This window comes from Gymnoscopelus microlampas (genome assembly GCF_963454915.1).
Source record: "Gymnoscopelus microlampas genome assembly, chromosome: 8".
NCBI classification, from domain to species: Eukaryota; Metazoa; Chordata; class Actinopteri; order Myctophiformes; family Myctophidae; genus Gymnoscopelus; species Gymnoscopelus microlampas.
The window spans coordinates 3,737,264-3,761,777 of record NC_139945.1 but is presented as its reverse complement, the minus strand read 5'-3'; the positions used below and the strand labels follow the sequence as shown (position 1 = coordinate 3,761,777).

Sequence of the window (24,514 nt, the reverse complement as noted above, 5' to 3'; positions counted from 1 at the left end):
GAGGTGTAGTTCAGACTCTATATAACATTCAGGAGGTGTATATCATTCAGACAGTGTAGAATAGTTGTCTGGTTGCATGAGACTAGCCTTGAGCCTTCTGTCTGGGAAGACAGAAAGCACAGACACTATTCAGTGGCGGAGAAAGTGCTCACATTGTTTTACTTAAGTAGGTATACTTGAGTACATTTACTTAGTTACTTTCCAGCACTGGTTTTATTATGGAAAGTAAGTCAGCAACAGCAGTCTGTTGGTCCGTTACCTGTTCCTATACTCCGCTCTGTGTTTCATAATGCTCCTGTGTGTGTGTGTGTGTGTGTGTGTGTGTGTGTGTGTGTGTGTGTGTGTGTGTGTGTGTGTGTGTGTGTGTGTGTGTGTGTCTATGTGTGTGTGTGTGTGTGTGTGTGTGTGTGTGTGTGTGTGTGTGTGTGTGTGTGTGTGTGTGTGTGTGTGTGGTTGTGTGTACAAGCGTGCGTGATGTGACATGAGTTGACATTTGAGACCGGTTTGTATCAGCGTGTGAGTTAGTGCGTGCACGTGTGTCCTTGTTTGTGTGTCCGCCGCGTGAGTGCGTGTATGGGCGTGCGTGCATGTGACAGGTTGTAGTGGGGTGTGTGTGTGTGTGTGTGTGTGTGTGTGTGTGTGTGTGTGTGTGTGTGTGTGTGTGTGTGTGTGTGTGTGTGTGTGTGTGTGTGTGTGTGTGTGTGTGTGTGTGTGTGTGTGTGTGTGTGTGTGTGTGTGTGCGCGTGCGTGCGTGCATGTGACAGGTTGTAGTGGGGTGTGTGTGTGTGTGTGTGTGTGTGTACAAGCGTGCATGTGACATGAGTTGTTGGTATAATTTGAGACAGGTTTGTATCAGTGTGTGTGTGAGTTAGTGCGTGCACGTGTGTTTGTGTGTCCGCGTGAGTGCGTGTGTGGGCGTGCGTGCATGTGACAGGTTGTAGTGGGGTGTGTGTGTGTGTGTGTGTGTGTGTGCGCGCGTGCGTGCATGTGACAGGTTGGGGGGTGTGTGTGTGTGTGTGTGTGTGTGTGTGCGAGTGTGGGCGTGCGTGCATGTGACATGAGTTGTTAGTATAATATGAGACAGGTTTTAGTGGTGTGTGTTTGTGAGTGAGTGTGTGCGCGTGTGTCCGCGTGTTCGTGTCCGTGTTAGTGAGTGTGCGTGTGTGGGCGTGCGTGCATGTGACATGTTGTAGTTGTGTGTGTGTGTGTGTGTGTGTGTGCGAGTGTGGGCGTGTGTGCATGTGACATGTTTTAGTGGGGTGTGTGTGTGTGTGTGTGGGTGTGCGTGCATGTGACAGGTTGTAGTTTTGTGTGTGTGTGTGTGTGTGTGCGAGTGTGGGCGTGCGTGCATGTGACATGGGTTGTTAGTATAATATGAGACAGGTTTTATGAGCGTGTGTGTACGTGTGCCTTTTTTTTGTGTGTGGTGGTTTTGGTGGTTTATTTATCAGTGATGGGGCGGCATATATGAAAGCTATAATTTGCAGCCAGTCTCATTTCCATTTGACACCAGCATGAGTCACAGCTGGCAGGGAGCACACACACACACACACACACACACACACACACACACACACACACACACACACACACACACACACACACACACACACACACACACACACACACACTCTCTTGCAGGGAGAACCGGTGTTTGGGTGACTTAGACATCAGGCCACCAGACCACACAGTGACATTCAAGTTCATAATGTGTGTCAGTGTGTCCCTCCCTTTAGCCTGGAGGCTAACTGTTAACAACAAACAAACATGAGTCCTCCTTCATTAACCATTAGCATGTTAGCGGTAGCCTGGAGGCTAACAGTTTATAACAAACACACATGAATCCCTTCTATTATAGAGCACCGAAGTCTGACGTAATACACATACCTGGTCGCGCTGTTTTAACTTGTGTGTGTGTTTTTAGAACAACACAATACTAAACGGTAAATAAAGTGCATTTATACAGTATAGCGCTTTTAGGCGATGATGATTTAAGATTCGGTCCCTGATAAAGTAGGTTTTTTCCCTATCAACCATATGTATAAATATCGATGCAGGGCGAAACATCACATCGATATTCATATAAGTATTAGAACATTTTCATAAAAGGCGATAAAGAAAAACCAGACTCAGGACACAGGCAGCCATTGGATGTAATGAAAGTATATTATATTCAGACAGAGAGAGTGGGAAGGTTACAGTATCACAGGGTAGGCATCATCGGTCGTCGTCTCTCTGCCATTAAACAGAGAAAGCACTGGTCTTTAACAGCGTCCGTTAACATAAACATATGACATCATTGAAGATACATCGAGCGTCCAGCCATCGGAGGTGTTGTCCTGCCATTGGTGGATAGTGATGAGTACGTCATCGTCAGATGAGGATGATGATGGTAGATGATGATGATGGTGTGACAGTTTATCTTTGAACAAACAGCGTCGACATGTCTCGAACAACACGTTGGCCTCGGCTCTGACCTGTCACTGGTCAGAGGTAACTTCGTGAAACTGTGAGAAGGGTTATGCATTGGAGGAGAACACCGAGATATGGTGTTCTTAAAACAATAGATAACCACAGAAAGGCCTGTAACTAGTGTGACCTTGCATAGACAGAGACAGGAGAAATAGGGAGAATAGAGTACATGACAGAATTTAGGCCAATATGACAGCTATTACATTAATTTGACATTTAAAGCAGGTTTAAGACATTAGACAAATTATGATTAATCAAAACATATCTATCAGTCCCTATCAAGACACAACCCGGACGGCGCTGATTCGGCTGAGGGTGACGTGATATAGTCAGTTGTGGAAAGTAACTAAGTACATTTACTCAAGTACTGTACTTAAGTAACATTTTGAGGTATTTTTACTCTACTGGAGTAATAACAATTTTCAGTGCTTTTACAAAACATACACTACCCATTTCAGTCCTATATACATTTCGGGCCATTTGAAAATAACCGATCTACAAGCTCACAATGCGTCGCGATGGGCCGCATTGTGAGCTTGTAGATCGGTTATTTTCAAAAGATTTGAAATCATTTGATTGTATACATTTGAAAACTTGTGAAATGGGACATCTTGCACGATGAATACTTTTACTTTCCGTATTTTGACACCAATACTTTTGTACTTTTACTCAAGTAGATTTTGATCACCTGACTTTTTACTTGTAACAGAGTCTGCATTACAGTATTGATACTTTTACTTAAGTAAAAAAAAATGTAGTACTTCTTCCACCACTGCATGTAGTATGTACTGTATATGAGTTTAGATATAAGGTGGATGAATGCATGCAAAGACACATGGATCCACAGGGAGAACATAAGAGAAATATGACACAGATACATTACATTACATTACATTGCAGTCATTTAGCAGACGCTTTTATCCAAAGCGACTTACAATAAGTGCATTCAACATAGGTAGGGAACGAAACTACTAATCACCAGAAGTGTTAAGTGCATTTCCTGTAAAAACAAGCAACCAAGAGTATACCTAGCGCTACGGTAAAAGTGCTATATATCAGCTACCTACTTTCTTAAACAGATGAGACAAATAGCTAAATCAAATGAGCACGAGCTAATACAAAAAGTGTATCGACTAAACAAGATCCAATAAAACAGTACAACAATAAAACAATAGTTCGTACAACTAGTTAACAACAAGTAAGCCAGACAAAGAGGAAGGGTAGTGTTTCCTGAAGAGGTGGGTTTTCAGCCTGCGGCGAAAGATGGGCAGTGACTCTGTTGTCCTGACATCAGTGTCTCTGCTGTCCTGACATCAGTGTCTCTGCTGTCCTGACATCAGTGACTCTGCTGTCCTGACATCAGTGACTCTGCTGTCCTGACATCAGTGTCTCTGCTGTCCTGACATCAGTGACTCTGCTGTCCTGACATCAGTGTCTCTGCTGTCCTGACATCAGTGACTCTGCTGTCCTGACATCAGTGACTCTGCTGTCCTGACATCAGTGTCTCTGCTGTCCTGACATCAGTGTCTCTGCTGTCCTGACATCAGTGGGAAGTTCATTCCACCACTGTGGGGCCAGAACAGAAAAAAGTCGTGACTGTGTGGATCGACCAGAAGGACCCTTGAGTGACGAGGCAATCAGTCGCCCCCGAGGTGGTAGACCGAAGTGGTCGGGCAGGGGTGTAGGCATCAACCATAGCCCGGAGGTAGGAAGGAGCTGTTCCTTTCACTGCCCTATAGGCTAGCACCAGGGTTTTAAACTGGATCCGAGCTGCTACGGGATCCTGCTACGGGATCCGAGCTGCATACAGTGGCCGAATACAATATTGCGGGTCGTTTTTAGATCCCATATTCTGAGAGGACATTGAGACCTCATTCATTGGCTAAATGACCAGCCAATGAGGAAAAAGTCACGCAAAAGGACCAGCCAATGGGGGAAAAGTGACCACTAGCGAGTGTAGATATAGACCAGGTTTGGCAACCTGGTAAAAAAAACAAAACAACAGTGACAGCAGTGTCTACGGCAACATCAACAACAGGTTCTCTCTCTCTCTCTCTCTCTCTCTCTCTCTCTCTCTCTCTCTCTCTCTCTCTCTCTCTCTCTCTCTCTCTCTATCACTTAAGGTGACAAAAAGGGAACGTACGCATTAAGTGTGTGTGTGTGTGTGTGTGTGTGTGTGTGTGTGTGTGTGTGTGTGTGTGTGTGTGTGTGTGTGTGTGTGTGTGTGTGTGTGTGTGTGTGCGCGCATTAAGTGACTCACTGACTGAGGAAGTGGTTTGTTATCTGTGCGTGTGCATACAGTGCAGTGTGTGTGTGTGTGTGTGTGTGTGTGTGTGTGTGTGTGTGTGTGTGTGTGTGTGTGTGTGTGTGTGTGTGTGTGTGTGTGTGTGTGTGTGTGTGTGTGTTATCAGTGTGTGTGTGTGTGTGTGTGTGTGTGTGTGTGTGTGTGTGTGTGTGTGTGTGTGTGTGTGTTATCAGTGTGTGTGTGTGTGTGTGTGTGTGTGTGTGTGTGTGTGTGTGTGTTATCAGTGTGTGTACATACAGAGCAGCATGGGTGTGAGAGGGTGTTGGACAGGCTATCTTTACCGCCTTGCACCCCTCCTGTCTCTCTCTCTGTGTCACACACACACACACACACACACACACACACACACACACGCACACACACACGCACACACGCACACACGCACGCCAGTTCAACAGGATATCTGTATGGGTGTGTGTGTGTGTGTGTGGCGTTGTGGCGTCTGAATGTTAACCCATTAAGACCGGGAATGCATGTGTTGTCATTTTAGATTTTAACCATTATATCTTATACTTTGGCAATCAAAAAAATATCAGATCTACAAGCTCATAGCACGGCACTCGGTGCTGCGCTATGAGCTTGTAGATCTGCTATTTTGTTTTTAAATCGTGAAGATTTGTGCAAATCTTTGAATATATATATTTTTTAAAGAAAATGTTTTTCTTTGCTTCTGGGGATTCTACAAATGTCTTTGTTAAATGCCATGGACCCCCAAAATATGTATTTGGCCGCAGACCCCCATCTCCAAATATGTTGTTCCAGGGACGGGGGGGTCCCTGGAACAAAATATTTTGAGATGAGGGTGAAGCAAAGATTTGAGTTAAAAATGTTGGCTTTAAAAAGATGCATATAATCAAAGATTTGCAAAAAAAAATCAAGATTTAAAAAAATAGCTGATCTACAAGCTTGTACATCTGCTATTTTTGAATAGCCAAAGAAGTCATAAAATGACACAGATGTGTTCCTGGTCTTAATGGGTTAAGTTATAAATAAGAAGGCATTGAAGCGTTGTGTTAGTCCAGTCATCAGTATCACTGGGTGAAAAAGGTGATATACCTGGATACATGGGCAAGGTATACACCCACCCAACATAAATGATAGGTGGGAGTTTTTCAATGAATGCGGGAGAGGACTGTTTACCTTAAAATGCCTTTAAGATACCTGGATATACGTCTCTCTTTTCTCTGCTTGGGAATCTTCCTTACACATGTAAATTAGAGGTTTGTTCAAACAATGGGAGGTGTGGGGTTCATAGAGGGGGGGGCTCAGGGAGAGAGAGAGAGAGAGAGAGAGAGAGAGGGAGAGAGAGAGAGAGAGGGAGAGGGAGAGGGAGAGGGAGAGGGAGAGAGCGAGAGAGAGAAACACAGACTATTGCACAATTACTGATTAAAAAACAATGAGTGAGATGTCTGTCTGTCTGTCTGTCTGTCTGTCTGTCTGTGAGAGAGAGAGATATATACACTCTCTCTCACACACACACACACACACACACACACACACACACACACACACACACACACACACACACACACACAGTCACACACACACACACACAGATCAGGTCTTGGGTCTAAATCTCAACTACTGTGCACAGTGGTTTAACTACTGATACTTTCTCTTTGATCTGGCTTAACTGTACAGTTGTGGCACTGTAAACACATCTGTATGCTATTATTTCAATCGGTAGGAATGATGGCGCACAATCCGTCCGTGTACCTTGCAAATTCCAAATCTCGACAGGCCTCCCAAAGAAATGCCGGTCTGGGTGAGGATGCAACTCGGCAGTTGGGTCCAAACGGGGTACCTCAAAGCTTGAGTTGCTAGAACACCACTTATTGATACTTTTACTTAAGCAGAACAGTTGAGTACTTGTTCCACCAATGTCCCTGTTTAAAAATGATTGAATAAACACTAATAACCAAGGTTACTGTAGTAACAGAGGTCCTCTCTGTTACACAAGGTGCTGTACAACAAACAGTGGTGTGAAGTAACTAAGTACATTTACTCAAGTACTGTACTTAAGTACAATTTTGAGGTAATTTTACATTACTGAAGTATTTCCAATTGTCTATACTTTTACTTACTATTTTATTTACTATTATTTGAAAACTTTAGTTACTAGTTACTTTGCAGATATAAATGATTACATTATAAAACATACATTAACCACTTTAGCCTTATTTTATACATCAACAAGCTCACACGCTATTTTCAAACGTATTAGCACTTTTACTTTTGGTACTTTAAGCACATTTTGATACCAAAATGTGTTGTACTTTTTACCCATATCACAAACAAGGCTACTTTATTTGTGTTTTCGTTTGTATTTTGGGGGATAGAGATTAGATTACATGCAGACACAACATTTGCATGATAGGTGTCGATGGTTTCAATGTTCCTATTGTTTCATGTTTCACTCCTGAGCACCGCCTCTTCACACCGTGTCTGTGAGATGTCTTTGAGCCAGTGTTGCCAGGTTTTTTTTATAATAAATTTGCACCAAGAATTTTATTTGAAAATAGCAGTCTACAAGCTCACAACGAGTTGCATCACGAGTATATCTTGTATAGCTTGTATATCTGCCATCTTCAAATAGCCGATGTATACAGCAGGTAGGTTTAAAGTGCTCATGTGAGTCATGTGACCCATAATCGCTTCTATTGGGCTTGTTTTTATAGACCTGCTTGCTTGTTTCTCTCACAGAATCTGGCAACCCTAGCCACAGCACGGGGGCGTGTATTAGCCAAGGCACCAAGTTGGCTTTACAGGATAGCAGTTTGTTGTTAGAGAACTCTGCTTGGAAACTATTAACTGCATGATGAATTTGTTTAATTTGTGAGTAAAATGGCAACAAACACAAGTAGAGATTTATTTTATGCATCGGGTGCTGCTTCGAGTCCTCGCAGACGCCAGCCTTCGACTCCGAGAAGAACAGAATTATTAGGTGGTCCTCTTAGCTGGTCGAGAGCAACGCTGCTCGGGATGATGCTTTGTCTACGTTGCTGCCTCTGCCTGCACCAAAGAGCAAATAACATCAACCTTGCGGTAAGTGAAATTATGTCTGACTATATATGCCCTGTGTCTACTATCTAGAAAATTCTTTGTATGAGTTGCTTGTAGAAAAATAAGTGTAACTAATGTTCTGGTGGGCAACCGGAAGGCTCACCCCAAAACACGATCGCCACCATTTTAGGGGGAATACCAGGTAGAGATTTTATCGGATATGTGCTGGATTTGTGCCCGGGTGACTGTGTTTGGGGCGAGTGTTTTGGTATTCCTTTGGTGGTTTGCCAAAAGCATTGATTTCCTCAAATTGACCTTTTATAATCATGCTGTTTACAGGAGGCTGTGAGGCGTCTACACAACTCGGAGAAGAATAACCACATTCAATCCAAAAGAAGTGTAAGTAACCAAATTCAACTATATCACAATCATGCTTTAGTAAGAGGGGAGACCAAGCCCCACCAATTTGATTTGTGGTGGGGGATAGTGGGGGGAGGTAGGCCTGTGGATTGAGTTCCTGTCCTGGTGAAATGTTTTAACTGATAAAAAAAATTGCACATGACTAAAAACTAACACGGTTCTTCTCTTCCAACAGGGTAAATTCTCCACATAGTATTGATGTTGCAGCTCATCTTTTAGGAGAACTAAGCATTAGTTTCTGTAATGTTGATCCTGTTTTTATAAAAGGTAAGCGCACATGCATAATACACTCACAGTATTCACATAAGCTATTTGCATCTTAATAGAGTGGGCTAGACCTGCAGAAAACAGCAAACCTGTATTTCTTATTGTAGCCTACTTACAGGGCATTGTTTTGTCTTTTTGTATTCAAAGACCCCTGTGTTATAATTGAAAATAAATAATTGTAATTCTTTTTTTCTTCTGTTTTTCTTCAAGGCTTCAAGGACTGCCGTTTTGGATCTTCAGCCCTCCAGCAGTCCAAAGTTCAGGAGATCATCTCCAAAACCTCATACCAAACGCTGCATTCTCCAGGACCCAATGCTTGAGGACTAACCTCGCATCACCAGTCTTTCCACCTCGGAGGAAAGCCTGGTCTGCGTTCCAGAAGACAACATATGATCCGGTCTAGACCACGCCTACTGGAAAAAAAAAAGAAAAAAGAATCCTCTTTCCGGTTCTGCCTATCCGGTTTTGCGGTTTAAATGGAATAGAATTTCCCCGTGGGATAATACCGACGCTAAATAGTCTCCGGATAGTGCACGCACATTTACATTTAAAAAATAAGCTAAACAATGCCGTATCAAGGATTTTATTAGCACGGACCTATTTTGGGGTGAGACGTCTTTCCGGTTCTGCCTATCCGGCCACTTTTTCTTTTTTTTACACCGGATCATATACCCGAAAATGGAATGCTGCCCAGGCTACTTGAGGACACAGAGCAACTCCAAAGATGGACTTCCATTTTGGATCTTCAGCCCTCCAGCAGGAAGAAGTTCACAAGATCATCTCCAGGACCTTGTACCAAACGCTGTGTTCTCCAGGACCCAATGCTTGACGACAAAGAGCTTGAGGACTATGTTTTTAGTGCAAACTTTTTAACTCAAATCTTTGCTTCTGGGTCCCTGGAACAAAATATATTTCTTCCTGTGGATTATACCAGGGACACATGACTTGGATTTAGCTCTTCCTTGGACCCACCCGTGGATTACATGAGTAGCCTACAAGTGACTTTGTTTTCCTTTTCCCGCTATTTTTCTTTGCTCCTCCTCATGGCACTACTTGCTGACTATATGTCAGTCTATGTGGATTATGCGGTCGACACACACTGACATTTTACACCGTAATCCTGTGTATAACGCACTGACTTTTGACTTTTTTTTCCCAAGCACCTTAACTAACGTCCATAAGTATATCATGCACAGTATACATTGCTGCTATGTTCATGCACATATCTTATCTCAGGTAGCCTACTAGTGTGAGTATATAGACACACATTTCACCCACGTTTTTTAATTAAACCTGTGATGTGACAATAAACCTGATTCTGATTCAGAATATTTGAATATATATATTTTTAGAGTGAACATTTTTAACTCAAATCTTTGCTTCTGGGGTCCCTGGAACAAAATACTTTTCTTTGAAACAGTTTACCTTATCTGTGTGCTCCTGTTCCATTGTTTTGTATAAATGTATTTTTCTTGATCAATAAACATAATTACATGAGTTCTGCCTATGTGTTTTTCTATATTGTTTGTGTGTGTGGATATATATATATATATATATATATATATATATATATATATATATATATATATATATATATATATATATATATATATATATATATATATATATATATATAAAAATATATATAAATTAGTGCAGGTAGTGGGGGAGGGACTATAAACCATCCCTCCCGGTGGGGGGGACAAGCCACAGCCCCTGGGAGGGGGGGGGGGGGGGGGGGGGGGCTATAAACCACCCTTCCCACTGAGGGGGGGGGGGGGGGGGGGGGGTATAAACTAGGGGGTTTATACAAGAATTAGCATGCAGAATGTGGGGTGGGTGGGTGGGGTTATAAGCCACAGCTTCCAATCAAATGTAGTTTTCTGCACATGCTCAGAAGTGGTTGGGGTGGAAGGGTGAGAGGGGTGGGAGGGGTGGGTGTGTGAGGTCCTTGCTGGCCAGACACCACAGGGGGTAAATGCAAATGAAGGTCTCAGAAATGGTACATACACCTGAATATGTGGGAGGTATGTGGGAGGTGGTACATTAATGAATGAGGGCAGCATACACACACATACTCCCTTAAGTATCAGGGGTATGCCTGAGGGATACCCTCCCAAAATCATTGCTTTTCACCCAGTGTATGTATAGGGATTAGCTTACAGTAGCACCAGGCTAACTGCTATAGTGACATGTTGTAACAAGGCCCTTTACACTGCTGGTGAGTAACTAAGTACATTTACTTTGAGTATTGTACTTAAGTACAGGTTTTTTGGGGGGGAGTATTTCTTATCTTTGCAAGCAAGAGACTTTCACTCTGTTACATTTCAAATAGAAAACATTGAAACTTTTGACTTCACTACGTTTCTTGGGACCCAAACTTAACACTTTTTTTTAAAATTAGCCACTTAAGCCCTATATCAAATGTAAAAAATAGCTGATTTACAAGCTTTTATTACAAATAATACATTTACCAATAATTGAGCCCTATTTTATACTTCTGCTCTACAAGCCCTGGATACAGTATTGACATTTTAGCTAGGATGTTTTAAACATCTTAGAAAATCTTGGCTGTGGGAAAATGTACTCATGTGAATTATAGTGAATTATGTGAATTATAGTGAATTATATGATTTTTTTAAATTTTATTCTATCATGTACCTTGTCGTGCTTTAATGTTATTGTGTGATGTTTTGTTCATTTATTATAGCTCACTGCCACACATGTGGGATGTGAAGTTTTCAGTTGTTTGTAAGAGGACCACAGTGGAAATAAGCCCTGGAATTGCATTCATATTACCTGATTCAGTACTAGGCCTACTGCTGCACATATTGGTTCAAACGCACTTAAAGCTGCACTACTGTATGTAACTTTCCTCTTCTACCCCGGATTTGAACCCGGTTTCCTGCGCAAGAGCTGAAATGTTTACCATCTAACCATCCAGCTCTACAGGCTGCCTGCTGGCTCAGGGGATAAATTGAATCTTGATCAGATCCTGTGTCTAGGTGAGACATGACCTTTGACACGATCTAAATGTGTCAATAGAAGAGCAGGGAGACAAAATACAAACCACCCCAATTGTATAAGTTATATTTTATTGACATAATCTACCGTACAGATTCAACAAAATAAAAATGTATTCATAAAAAAAAAAGTTACACAGTGTCACTTTAAATGTAGCATTTTTACTTAACATTTTGTCCAACTTAATGTTGACCCAGAAAAACCCTGATTGAATCTGCAGTCTTCATCATCACAAAAGGCTTTTTTCGCTTCACATTCAAACATAAATATTATAAAATAAAATATCGGCTAAAATCCATGTCTTATTTTGACAGTGCTTCCATACCGATATTGCATTTCTTTTAGGCCGATATTGCCGATACCGATATAGATGACCTGTTAACCATGCCTCCCTAAACAAACCTACTGTAACTAAACCAAAACTAAAGTCTATTGTGTTTCTCTCTCTGTGTTTCAGTCAGCAGAGTTCTTTGACATGCTGGAGAAGATGCCGGTAAGAACATTTTACACTGACCTTCAATGTGTTTACCTCCACTCTGTATTCTCTCTGTCTCTGTCTTCTTGCGCGCACACACCCACGCACCCACACACCCACCCACGCACGCACGCACGCAAAAATACGTACATTTTAGGTACATTATTGCATTTCAACGTTTAGGTTTATGGTTATAGGTTTAGGAGTTAAGGTTCAATTAAGGCATTGGTTAGGGTTAAAGGGATAGTTCACCCCCAAAATGTAATTTTTTTCTATCAATTACACACCCCATGGAGACTTGAATTCCTGGAGATTTCTTTTTGTTTTTGTCGCATTTCTAAGCCAATAATGTGATAACCGGCGGCGGCCCCGGTAGGAGACACAAAGAGTCAACTTTGTGTCTCCTACCAGAGACATTAGCATCTTTCCGCCTGTCATCAAATTATTGTCTCAGGAATGTGACAAAAGCTAAAAAAAATTGTAACAATCGGCCTTTACCTTGAAAGGGGAATTATTAACTAAAAGGAAAAACAACGGGATCGGCAGGTTTGAACTGAAATGACTTTATATAGAATAAGCCACAAATTAAACAATTGACAAAACAAATGGTAAATAAATAATACACTTCGGCTTTAAATCAACCTCTGTCCCTAACTCTTTCCCTAATAAACAAAATAAATAAACAAACAGATAAACAAAAACAGTACTTCTTACAACAAACTCTCTCCCGCCCAAATCACAGCTTCCCCCGTAAACAATAAACAAAAGGTACAACAAAAGTTACTTAGTCAGAGCGCTGCACAGACAGGCGCCTACTCGCTTGACAAACAATAACAAACAGCCCCACGTTATAGTCCGAACGGCTTCTTGTGACCGCGGCCTCGAGAGTGTCTGTTATGTCCTTTAATCCAACACGAAACGTAAACGGTCTTCCGCACCGGTGATCCAAATGATAACTTAAGTTTGGGGTGCCCCTGTTATTTGTAATCCACAGAACAGAAACTTGGCTTTATCTCACCGCGGCGGCTCCGTCAGAATCCTCCCGCTCCTCGGCGTTTCATTCATAAAACCAGCACTCGATTCCCCACGACGTCGCAACTGTCCGTTGTCCGCAAGGCTCGTCCGTTCTTAATTCTTGGCTGCAGCTTACACCCGAGTCTAAACTTTTAGTAACTTAAACACGGTAACGCTGGCGCCTAGGAGATCTCCTCTCTCTTCCTCCTGTCACTTCTGATGCACAGGTTGCTTGCTCGATTCCCCTCCCCCCGTGCCGCACCCTCTATTAGTAACGTCGGGTGGCACAAATCATTCCATTACCCCCTAATCAGACCCATTACCCCTCACGTGAATAGGAAATGTTCATATTGCTCATTGTGTCCAACATGTTACATATCACTCGTATATAATAACATGCATAAGTCGGGCAGATGTTACATATCACACGTATAAAATAACACCCATAGATCAAGCAGATAAATATAATAATATAATGTGCATTTTGTCACAAAATCACACCCAGTGTGAAGTGGTCAGTGTGGTCACAGTGGTCATCACAGACCCATGACTCACTTTTTATGTAAAAAAAAACATAAATGTGTTTTTTTTAAGTGCACAGTCCTATTTATAGGACTATGCACATGTGTCATGTGCCTCGCTAGCCAATCACAGTGCTGAATAGAGTCAGCCAATAGAGTCAGCCAATCACAGTGCAGCTAGTGGTGATTGGCTAGCGAGATTTGCATTGAATGTGTAGGGGTTAGGGGTGTACAATGGGTGACCAATCACAGTGCAGGGTTAGGGGGGTACAATGGGTGGCCAATCACAGTGCAGCAAATGTCAATGTCCCAACCTCACATATAGGGGCGGTTACACCGCCCAAAAACTCCATGAATTCAAGTCTCCATGGGGTGTGTAATTGATAGAAAATAAGTCATTTTTTTGGGTGAACTATCTCTTTAAGGTTCAATTTAGGCATTGGTTTTTGCATCTTCAGTAGCCATACAGGAGATTGCAGAGACAGACAGACAGACAGACAGACAGACAGACTCTACCAGGCCTGTAAAATGAATGAGATGTGATGTGAAGATGACTAAACTGGAAGCTTGTCCTCCTCTGGCTGTGTGACTGTCTGTATATGTGATGCAGGATGAGGCATTGATTATTGTCCAGGAAGTCACTGACTCCCGCTGATCGCTGAGTGCCTGTCCTTGCAGACACCTGTGGCTACAGGCTTTTAGCTGGGCTGCTGGGGTATCCAGGAAGGAACGCATCTCTTTGTCCTTTTTAGATTTCTTCTGGCTATTCAAAAAATGGCAGATCTACAAGCTGAGTGCCGCGCTATGAGCTTGTAGATCTGCCATTTTTCAAAAATCTTCTGCTGTCTCAGGCAGATGTCTGTCTGTCTGTCTGTCTGTCTGTCTGTCTGTCTGTCTGTCTGTCTGTCTGTCTGTCTGTCTGTCTGTCTCTCTCTGTCTGTATGTTAGACCAGGGGTCTTCAACTTGGGGTCCGGGACCCCTAGGGGGTCCTCAGAGTTACTACAGGGGGTCCGCCAAATCTTTGTGTGATATGATTTTTTTTTTTTACATTAACCACTTGAACCCTTGCATCCCTTTTCTGAGGAGAACTTTAGCCAAAAATAGCCGATCTACAAGCCCACAACGCCTCGCAGCGTTGTGGGCTGCGAGGTATAGGTGTAGAGGGAAAAAAGAGCAGACCAAGTAAACAAAAAAAAGTATAATTTACTTGAGCACCTGCCCCTCAAAATGTCTGTGCACGACACTGCAACGTCCCGCATATTTCACACATTCCACAACTTTCCGTATATATTCCGCAACTTCCCACAATTTCACCGCAGAAAGTCACATAACAATTCATCATATTTCATCGCAAAATCAAGGATTTTAGGGTTTTTTTATCTGGAGGGTCTATAGTAGAATGTGTGTAGTTGATGAAATCACCATAATGTCCTAGTGGAGGTTTAAAGCCTGTGACAGAGAGAAGTGGACGTTCAGGTAGACATGAGCAGTGTTGCCATGTCGGCTTATTATAAGCGACTTTGGGATTATTTTTCTGTAAAGTTTGCTTGTAAAAATTGATAGTTGGCTTATTTGTCTCTAACATGAAGGCTACTTGCTTATTTAGCCTTGTTTCATAATTGTTTTAATATTTTTTTAAACCAGTGGTTCTCAAATATTGTCATAAATGTTTTGTGCCACAAGGGAGCATTTGTGTTGTTTGTGTTCTTTCAAAGAAAACTAAATCCAAATATTCCATATCAGCAAGAGTTTTAGAAAGTAGCCGATCTACAAGCTCACAACGCGTCGCATCGCGACGCGTTGTGAGCTTGTAGATCGGCTATTTTGAAACAACAGATGCATATACAGTAGGTCCGCGTTGCGGTGCTCATGTGGCCTAAGTTGCTTCTTTTGAGCTTGTCTTCTCAAGACCTGGTTGCTTTTTTCTCTCACACAATCTGGCAACGCTGGAGGGGAGGTGTTTGGATTGAGATGGAGGGAGGTGAGGTCATAGATATATATAAAGGCTAGATGACTCACCCGCGCTGCTGGCCAATGGAGTACGACGTCGCCGCATGGCGGCCATCTTGGGACGGTCATTCATAACATTATGTCTATGGTGCATATACTTTGAAATAACCTATAGCGTGCTCAATTTTCATCCGATTTTCAAACGGTTTGGTGTTTTGTAAACACCAATGATGTAGTTATGATATTATTGTATTAAAAAAAAAAAACATGATTATAATTATAAGCATGTAGTATCATAACTACATCTTTGGTGTTTACAAAACACCAAACCGTTTGAAAATCGGATGAAAATTGAGCACGCTATGGTTATTTCAAAGTATATGCACCATTGATTGATTGATGTACTTTATTTAGTAAGACATGAGAACAACAGTACATGGAAGTACAAATTCACAATACAAGGTCTACTAAACTGGAAGACTCATAAAAGCACAGAGCTTGTTTCAAATGAGTTCCCCATGCACACAAATCATGATGACATATAAGAGACAGACAGATATACACACTACTATAGAATGTCATACAATCAGTTTACAGGTTACTGGTATGAAGAGTGAGAAATATGTACAAAAGGAGAAGGAGAGAGGGGGGGGGGGTAGGGGGGTAGGTTAGGTTAGGACTTAGACAGGGGCCATTTTCCAATTGCAGCCTCCTGAAGGTGTATCTTTAGGGCTGTTTTGAAAGAGAGTAGGGTTTTACACTCCTTTACTCCTTTTGGTAGGGCGTTCCACATTTTTGATGAATAGCATGAGAACGAGTTACTTCCCTTTGTTGAGCCAAAAAAGGGTTGGACAAGGTTTGTGGAGCTGCCTCTGGTATTGTGATCGTGGACATCATTAACATTTTGGAAGTATTTTGACAAATACAGGGGGATCCCAATGTTGTGATATATCTTGAAGACCAGGCCCATAGCAAGTTGCTGTACTCTGTCCGCAACCCTAAGCCATCCAATCCTATCAAAATGATCTGGGGTTAGATGGATTTTGTAGTTGAGGCCAAGAAGTAGCCTTACAAGTTTGTTTTGGGATGTTTGGAGCCTTGTTTTTAAGGCCTTGGTGGTGTTGTGATACCATGAAGTACATGCATAATCGTAATGACCTTGTATGAGGGCCACTGCAAGAGTCTTCAGAGTCTTCTTACTGACTTTACGATCAATACTCCGCAAATAGCGTGTTTTTTTGTGGACCGTTTTGATCGTTTTTTCAGCATTTTTGTCACCAGAGAGGTCAGCCTCCAAGATAGAGCCCAGGTAGGTAATTTCGTTTTTTCTTTTGATGATATCATCACCCGCTTTGATCGTGAAGCTCTCTGCCTTTCTGAGGTTAGGAGTGGACCCAAAGAGGATGCATTCCGTTTTGCCCAGGTGTAATGAGAGCTTGTTGTCGGAGAGCCAGATGCAGATCTTGTTGAGTTCAGAGCTGAGAGTTTTCTCAACCTGCAGCCTGTCCCTGTCCGAGACTAGCAGGGCCGAGTCATCTGCGAACAGGAACAGGTTGCAGTCGCAGGCTGACGACATGTCATTCACATATATCAGGAACAGTAAGGGTCCTAGTATACTTCCTTGGGGAACACCACAAGTCACTGGGAGGGGGGGGGACTGGGTGCCGTTTACTTCCACCACTTGCTCCCTCCCTTCCAGGTAGGATCTCATCCAGTTCACTGACGTGTCATCAAAACCTATTGCTCTGAGCTTATTGATCATAATCGGGTGATTAACGGTGTCAAAAGCCTTCTGGAGGTCCAGCATGACCATGCCGCAATATTTGCCCTTTTCAATCTCTTGTTTGATAGAGTCGTTCAAATAGAGAAGGCATGTGTCAGTGGAGTGGTTTGTTCTGAAGCCAGATTGGAATTTGTAGATTAGATTTTTCTCGGCAAGATACTTGTCGACCTGTTCATAGACTATTTTTTCCATGACTTTCGAGATGGAGCTTAGAATAGAAATAGGGCGGTAGTTGCCAGGGTCTAATTGGTTTCCTTTTTTGAACAGAGGGGTCACCCTTGCTTTTTTGAAGTCGTTGGGGACCTGTCCCTGTGTGGTGGAGAGGTTGAATATGTGGGTAATGATTGGAGCAATGGAGGCGGGCTGAGTCTTTTAGAAATTTGGGGGGGATATTGTCGAGGCCTGTGGCTCTGTGTTGATGAAGAGCACTCAATTTTTTAAACACCTCTTCTGTTTTCACAAGGGAGAGTTTAAAGTCATCTTTGCAAACACCCTGTTTTTCGTAAAATGAGACAACATACTCCTCACCATATCTCCCAGAGTGTGGAGGAAGTTTTTCAACCAAATCTGAGGCTACGGTCGTGAAGAATATGTTGAGGATTTTACTCACTTCGTGTTTGGATGAAATGAGAGTGTCATTCACCTTGAGGCTTAAGTTTGAAAGCCTGGTTTTCAATTTTTTGCTGCAGCCTAGGAGGTTCTTGAGTAGCCTCCAAAGCTCTCGTGGTTTTTTTTGATTTTCCTCAATCTTGTCATCGAGGTAGCTTTTTTCTGCTAACAGGAGCATGCTATTTACCTTGTTTCTTAGCTTGTTTTTTTCCTTTTCAAGTTTAGCTACGTGGGATTCGAGACCTTTGTTAAAACATTTGGCTAGTTTGATCCTACTTTTATGAAGCTCAGAACACTTTTTGTCTCTGACTTTCATGGCAGTAAGGATGTCCGAATTCATCCATGGTACCGAGCGGGTTTTGACCCTGATGGTTTTCATGGGAGCCACACTGTCCAAAATTTGAATGAATTTGGTTTTGAAACAAAGCCAGGATTCGTCTACCTGTGTGCTGTTTAGAACGTCGGACCAATCCTGTTCCTCCAGTCTGTGATCTAAGTCCTCACTCTTATAATTTATGAGTGACCGTCGCAAGATGGCCGCGGTTGAGCTACGCTTGCGCCGCCCCCTTGAGCCATCTAGCCTTTATATATATCTATGGGTGAGGTGAGATATGGAGTGGGTGGATGGCACCAGGCTGATTGGAGCCAGTACAGTACATTACATTACATTACAGTCATTTAGCAGACGCTTTTATCCAAAGCGACTTACAATAAGTGCAATCAACAAAGGTAGGGAACGAAAGCTACTAATCACCAGAGGTTATAAGTGCATTTTCTGCAATAACAAGCAACCAAGAGTATACCTAGCGCTAAGGTAAAAGTGCAATATATCAGCTACCTATTTCCTTAAACAGATGAGACAAAGTAGTCAAATGAGCAGGAGCTAAAAACAAATAATTGTATTGACTAAACAAGATCCAATAAACAATTCAACAATAAAACAAGCATTCGTACAACTAGTTAACAACAAGTAGGCCAGGCTAAGAGGAAGGGTAGTGTTTCCTGAAGAGGTGGGTTTTCAGCCTGCGGCGAAAGACGGGCAGTGACTCTGCTGTCCTGACATCAGTGGGAAGTTCATTCCACCACTGTGGGGCCAGAACAGAAAACAGTACAGTACAGTACAGTACAGTACAGTACAGTGGTAATTTTAGGAATGACTGATTAGTGCAGAACAGCAAATCAATACAGGAACAGGATGATGACAAAACACACACACACACACACACACACACACACACACACACACACACACACACACACACACACACACACACACACACACACACACACACACACACACACACACACACACACACACACGCCCTGACCCTGGCGTGCTCTTCAGTGTGTGTGGGTTTTAATCTTTACATTGATCCAGTGCGGTGAACACAGCCAGAGCTACAAGTTCACAGCCTGAACTCTGTTCCAAATACAAGTCCCAGTGCAGCTCTCTAATAGGACAGGGACGTGCACAGATAGACTCTAGGTGGCGCTAGAGCACCTGCCCTTTGCCCTCTTGACCAGAAGTGCCCTTTTAAAAAAAAAAAAACATTTTTTCCAGTTTACAGCAGGGGTCTTCAACAGGGGGTCCGGGACCCCTAGAAAAGAGAGGGGGGGGGGGGGGGGGGCTCAGAGGATTCTACTGTCAAAGTGTTCAAGGAGTTAAAGGGATAGTACACCCAAAATAATACTTTTTTTCCTATGGATTAGTCACCCCATAGAAACTTGAATTCATGGATATTATGTTTTAGTTTTTGTCTCATTCCTAAGACAATAATTTGATGACCAGCGGATCGGTTGGCAGCGGTTCCGGTAGGAGATACAAAGGAGACTCGTTGCGTCTCCTACCGGAAACGCTGCCGGTCATCAAATTATTATAACAAGGCATTTTGGGGCGTGAACTATCCCTTTAAACTATGCCAACATGAATTACATTGCATTACAGTCGTTTAGCAGTCGCTTTGGATACAATGACTGTAATGTAATGGAACCAAAACTGGTTCTTCAGAGTGACGCCGTAGAAGAATCATTCTTGGTTCCAGAAAGAACCTTTCAGACCATTTATTTGAATGGTTCTATAAAGAACCCCACAAACCGTATGAACTTCATCAACCGGTTGAAGTGTGTCTGTTGAAAATAGCAGATCTACAAGTTTGTAGATCTGCTATTTTCTTAGCTTCTTAGCTTGTAGATCTGCTATTTTCTTGTAGATCTGCAATTTTGTTTTGTAGATCTGCGAGTGAGTGTCTGCCTATTAAGACGTGGTTTAAGAGTTTAAAGGTTCCTCAAAGAACGTTGACAAAAACATCTCTTTAGAACTAGTTGAGGAACATGCAGAACTATTCACTAGATCAAATGGTTCTTTAGTAGTTGATGGTTCTTTGTGGAACCATATAGCCTTTAAAATAACCATTTAAGAACCATTATTTTTCTGTGTGTAGAATGCATTTTTTTTACCCAAGATTGAGCTGAATTTTGGGGGGAACAAGATCAGACAATCTCCGTCCTGGTCCTGGTGTGTTCTAATACCCACTACAAATACATGAAGCATCTCTGAACGATCTCATCTGACTTAGCATAATGTTATGTATAAATGGATGGCTGACGCACACCTCCCAGCCTCTCTCTCTCTCTCTCTCTCTCTCTCTCTCTCTCTGTCTCTCTCTCTCTCTTTGTCTCTCTCTCTATCTCTCTCTCACTTTCTCTCTCTCTCTCTCTCTCTCTCTCTCTCTCTCTCTCTCTCTCTCTCTCTCGCTTCCTCGTTTTCTCTGTCTCTCACTCACTCTCTCTCTTGCTGTTTCTCTCTCTCTCTCTCTCTCGCTTTCTCGTTTTATCTCTCTCTCTCTCTCTCTCTCTCTCTCTCTCTCTCTCTCTCTCTCTCTCTCGCTCTCTCACTTTCTCTGTCTAAGTATTCTAAGTATTTAAGTCAAGTATGAGGGCTTGACTATGTTCTTGGTCTGTATTACCCAGCAGTGCGTAATAAAGGACTTTTAAAATCAAAATCTCTCTCTCTCTCTCTCTCTCTCGCGCGCTTTCTCGTTTTCTCTGCTTCTCTCTCTCGTTCTCTGATAAAAAGCAAAAAGCTCATAAAAGCAATCTGTCAGACCAGACAATGGATCAGACCAGACGATAGCCGTCATAATCAGAACACTAAGACAATGGTTCAGACCAGACAATGGCAGTCATAATAAGGACACTTACGGTGTCAATCTCGTCTGAGGCATCTAGGGGGACAAATTGCACCGTCTAAGTGGCTCTTATCATGTTTTTTTTCTTTTTCTTTCTCACAAAATCCTCCTAAAGTGCACCAGAAAGTGAGCCAACACAAAGGAGACTGGATGAGTTCCTTTTTGCCTTCACATTAGAATACGTCATGATGAAATAGCTTCTTTTTTCTTTGTAATTGTTTTTGTGACCTTTTATTGTGAAAGTCATTGTCAGAACAGAGGCTGTTTCCTGTCTCAGCCAATCACACTCTCGGGCTATGGGATGTAAACAAACAACACTGCTTTCGTTTCAGTGGTGGAAACAAACTAAGTGCATTTACTCAAGTACTGTACATAAGTACAATTTTGAGGTATTTGTACTTTACTTGAGTATTTCCAATTTCCAATACTTTTACTTCTACTCCACTACATCTCAGAGGCAAATATTGTACTTTTACTCCACTACAATTATTTGAAAACTTTAGTTACTAGTTACTTTTCTCATATAAACTATGATATTATGAAACATACATGAACCACTTTAGCCCTATTTTATACATAGGCTATTTTCAAATATTTAGTACTTTTACTTTTGGTACTTTAAGTACATTTTGATGCCAATACTTTTGTACTTTTACTCAAGTCAATTTTAAATTTTAGATTTTTACTTGTAACTGAGTATTTTTATATTGCAGTATTGGTAATTTTACTTAAGTAGAGAATTTGAGTATTTTTTCCACCACTGTTTGGTTTAAAACTTTTGGCCACATTTTTGCAAATCTTTGAATATATATATATATACATATATATATATATATATATATATATATATATATATATATATATATATATATTTTTTTTTTTTTTTTTGTGGAAAATATTAGATATTAGATCATCTCTTCTGGGGGTCCCTGCACAAAACCTTTTTCAAATGGGGTGCCGTGGCCAAATATATATATATCAATTTGGGGGTCCTTGACTTGAAAAGGTTTGAGAACCACTAGCCTATAGTTTCTGTCACAAATCACTCATGATCGACGAATGATTCTTCTTTTTTATAATCGGCTAAATCTGATTAACCACATGTAAGCTCTGTTTTATACTTTGTCGTGCATAGCGAAATGTATGAAAATAGCCGATCTACAAGCTCACAACGTGTCACGTCACAATGCGACATGAGCTTGTAGATCTGTTATTATTATTATTAATTGTGTTGCTGTACTCTAGTAAAATCTAAGAATGTCTATTTCTCAAATTCTGCTCTACTTTCGGGCACAATGTAACACACACACACACACACACACACACACACACACACACACACACACAAATACCATTAAATGGGGGTCCGTAGCCTAATGCATGTCAAACCGGGGGTTCTTGAAATTAAAATGGTTGAGAATGACTGCTAGAGCCGTAAAAAGCTTCTCTCATGGGGGTCCGCGGGCTAATAATAAGTGTACATTTGGGGGTCCTTGACATGACAAAGCTTGAGAACCAATGGATTACAATAAAGGAGTATGTGACATTTTCCACAATATTATTTTCTGTCTGTTAATACAAGAGACAGAGGAAGAGAGAGAAGATCAGGGACAGAGAGAGAGGTGGGGGGGGGGCGTATTTGTTGCATGAGAGGCAACAACAAACGTAACATGCTTTTTGACCCTCCTGCTCTTCCGTCCTCATGCTGCGTACGGACCCTTTAAAAACAAACACACACAGGTCCCCAAAGCAGAGGACACCAGGAGATGCAAGGTGTGTGACCACAAGGACACGTGCACGCCCACGTGCACACACAGTACACGTTTTGGCTCCAGCAGTGATGGTTATTGTTGTGTGTGTGTGTGTGTGTGTGTGTGTGTGGTGTGTGTGTGTGTGTGTGTGTGTGTGTGTGTGTGTGTGTGTGTGTGTGTGTGTGTGTGTGTGTGTGTGTGTGTGTGTGTGTGTGTGTGTGTGTGTGTGTGTGTGTGTGTGTGTGTGTGTGTGTGGTCATCAGCCCAATGTGTGTGTGCTCAGTGTAATGTGATCACAGAGCCTGATCCATATCAGATCTGATATTGTTCTAAAGCAGCAGATCTACAAGTTCACAACGCATTGTGAACTTGTAGAACAGCACTTGTTTTGTTTTTTTAAATGGTAGCTTAAATTGAAGTATTATACTCAAGTGAAAGTTTTTATCCATCAAAAAGTTAATTTGTGTTCATTTTTATTTATTTGTTTGATCCTACAGTAAGTTAAAAAGTTTCCAACCATGAACTTTTATCAAATATTTTAAACATAATAATTTTTTGAAATTGGCTTTAAAATATTGCATTTTTTTGTCTCTTTTTCTTAAAAGATATGAGTCAAAACATTGGTAACTTGTAGGCCTGTCCCCAACTAACAATATAGTCGAATCTGATTGGCCTAAATGTTGCCTATAGTCAACTGGTAGTCGAATCATGCAAAATAAAAATGTTATGCAATAGAGGATCTTTCCATTTTGGCTGTAGGGGTGCTTAATGTCGCATTTAACACATACTTGCTTGGTTTTTCCCAATAAACCATGATAGATATCCTATTTTTGGCAAACTATTAGTTAATTAATATAACAAATTATTTTATTTTTGTTTTGCTTGATTCGACTCAGGGATTGGCAGTCGAACCAGACTCCCTCGACCGATTTGTCGACTATTCGACCAATCGAGGTCAGGCCTAGTAATTTGGTTGTCTTGGACTCTCCAGAATCAGGATGGGCATTAGAACCCAGAACTCTGGCTATGGGTCAGGCTCTCTGCATGTTTATATGGTCATAGTCCATATATGGTCATAGTGCTGTCGGATCACACTGCAAAGCTTCTGAAAGCTCAATAAATCAATGACCTCTGACTCAACTATATCCAAACGGAGCCCAAACTTACAATTGATCCTCTTGACCTGTCAGTGCACTGAACCGACCCCCCCCAGGGGTCCTTGAGGGGGTCCCCAGCAACACACACACACACACACACACACACACACACACACACACACACACACACACACACACACACACACACACACACACACACACACACACACACACACACACACACACACACACACACAGGCCCTCAGCATTATTAGAGGTCAGTCTGCTAGCGTCATCATGCTGCTAACGCTAGCAGACTAGCCCCCCCACTCCTCCCCCCCCAAGGAACCAAAACAGGCTGTGATGACATCATCAGACGCTGACACGCCCTCATTGATGACTGTGTGTTTTTGTTTTTCGCTGCAACATCGTGTCCTTGTATCCGTGTGTGTGTGTGTGTACTTGTCCTTGCAGCTCTGTGCTCCCACTGAAACTGCAGTGTACTTGAATAGGTATTAACGGGACGTTCTAACACTGTGTGTGTGTGTGTGTGTGTGTGTGTGTGTGTGTGTGTGTGTGTGTGTGTGTGTGTGTGTGTGTGTGTGTGTGTGTGTGTGTGTGTGTGTGTGTGTGT

General features: G+C 42.0%; 1 protein-coding gene and 1 long non-coding RNA gene across 9 annotated transcripts in view; both read left to right on the top strand.

Annotated features, from left to right (window-relative positions):
- rap1gap2a (RAP1 GTPase activating protein 2a) overlaps nucleotides 1-24,514 on the top strand; it is a 224,941-nt gene that overhangs the window by 164,366 nt on the left and 36,061 nt on the right. For 6 of the 8 annotated variants that reach the window (XM_084065182.1, XM_084065183.1, XM_084065181.1 and 3 more), the window contains one exon: nucleotides 11,949-11,984. In XM_084065182.1, the coding sequence (XP_083921308.1) occupies nucleotides 11,949-11,984 (36 nt within the window). Of the gene's footprint in view, nucleotides 1-10,613; nucleotides 10,689-11,450; nucleotides 11,473-11,948; nucleotides 11,985-24,514 lie in introns of those variants that run through there. The other 2 variants (XM_084065185.1, XM_084065186.1) reach the window with 2 other exon arrangements.
- On the top strand, nucleotides 7,610-9,512 carry LOC311050942. Its single transcript, XR_014601342.1, has 4 exons — nucleotides 7,610-7,822; nucleotides 8,120-8,179; nucleotides 8,376-8,467; nucleotides 8,678-9,512. It is a non-coding gene; the product is annotated as an uncharacterized lncRNA (long non-coding RNA).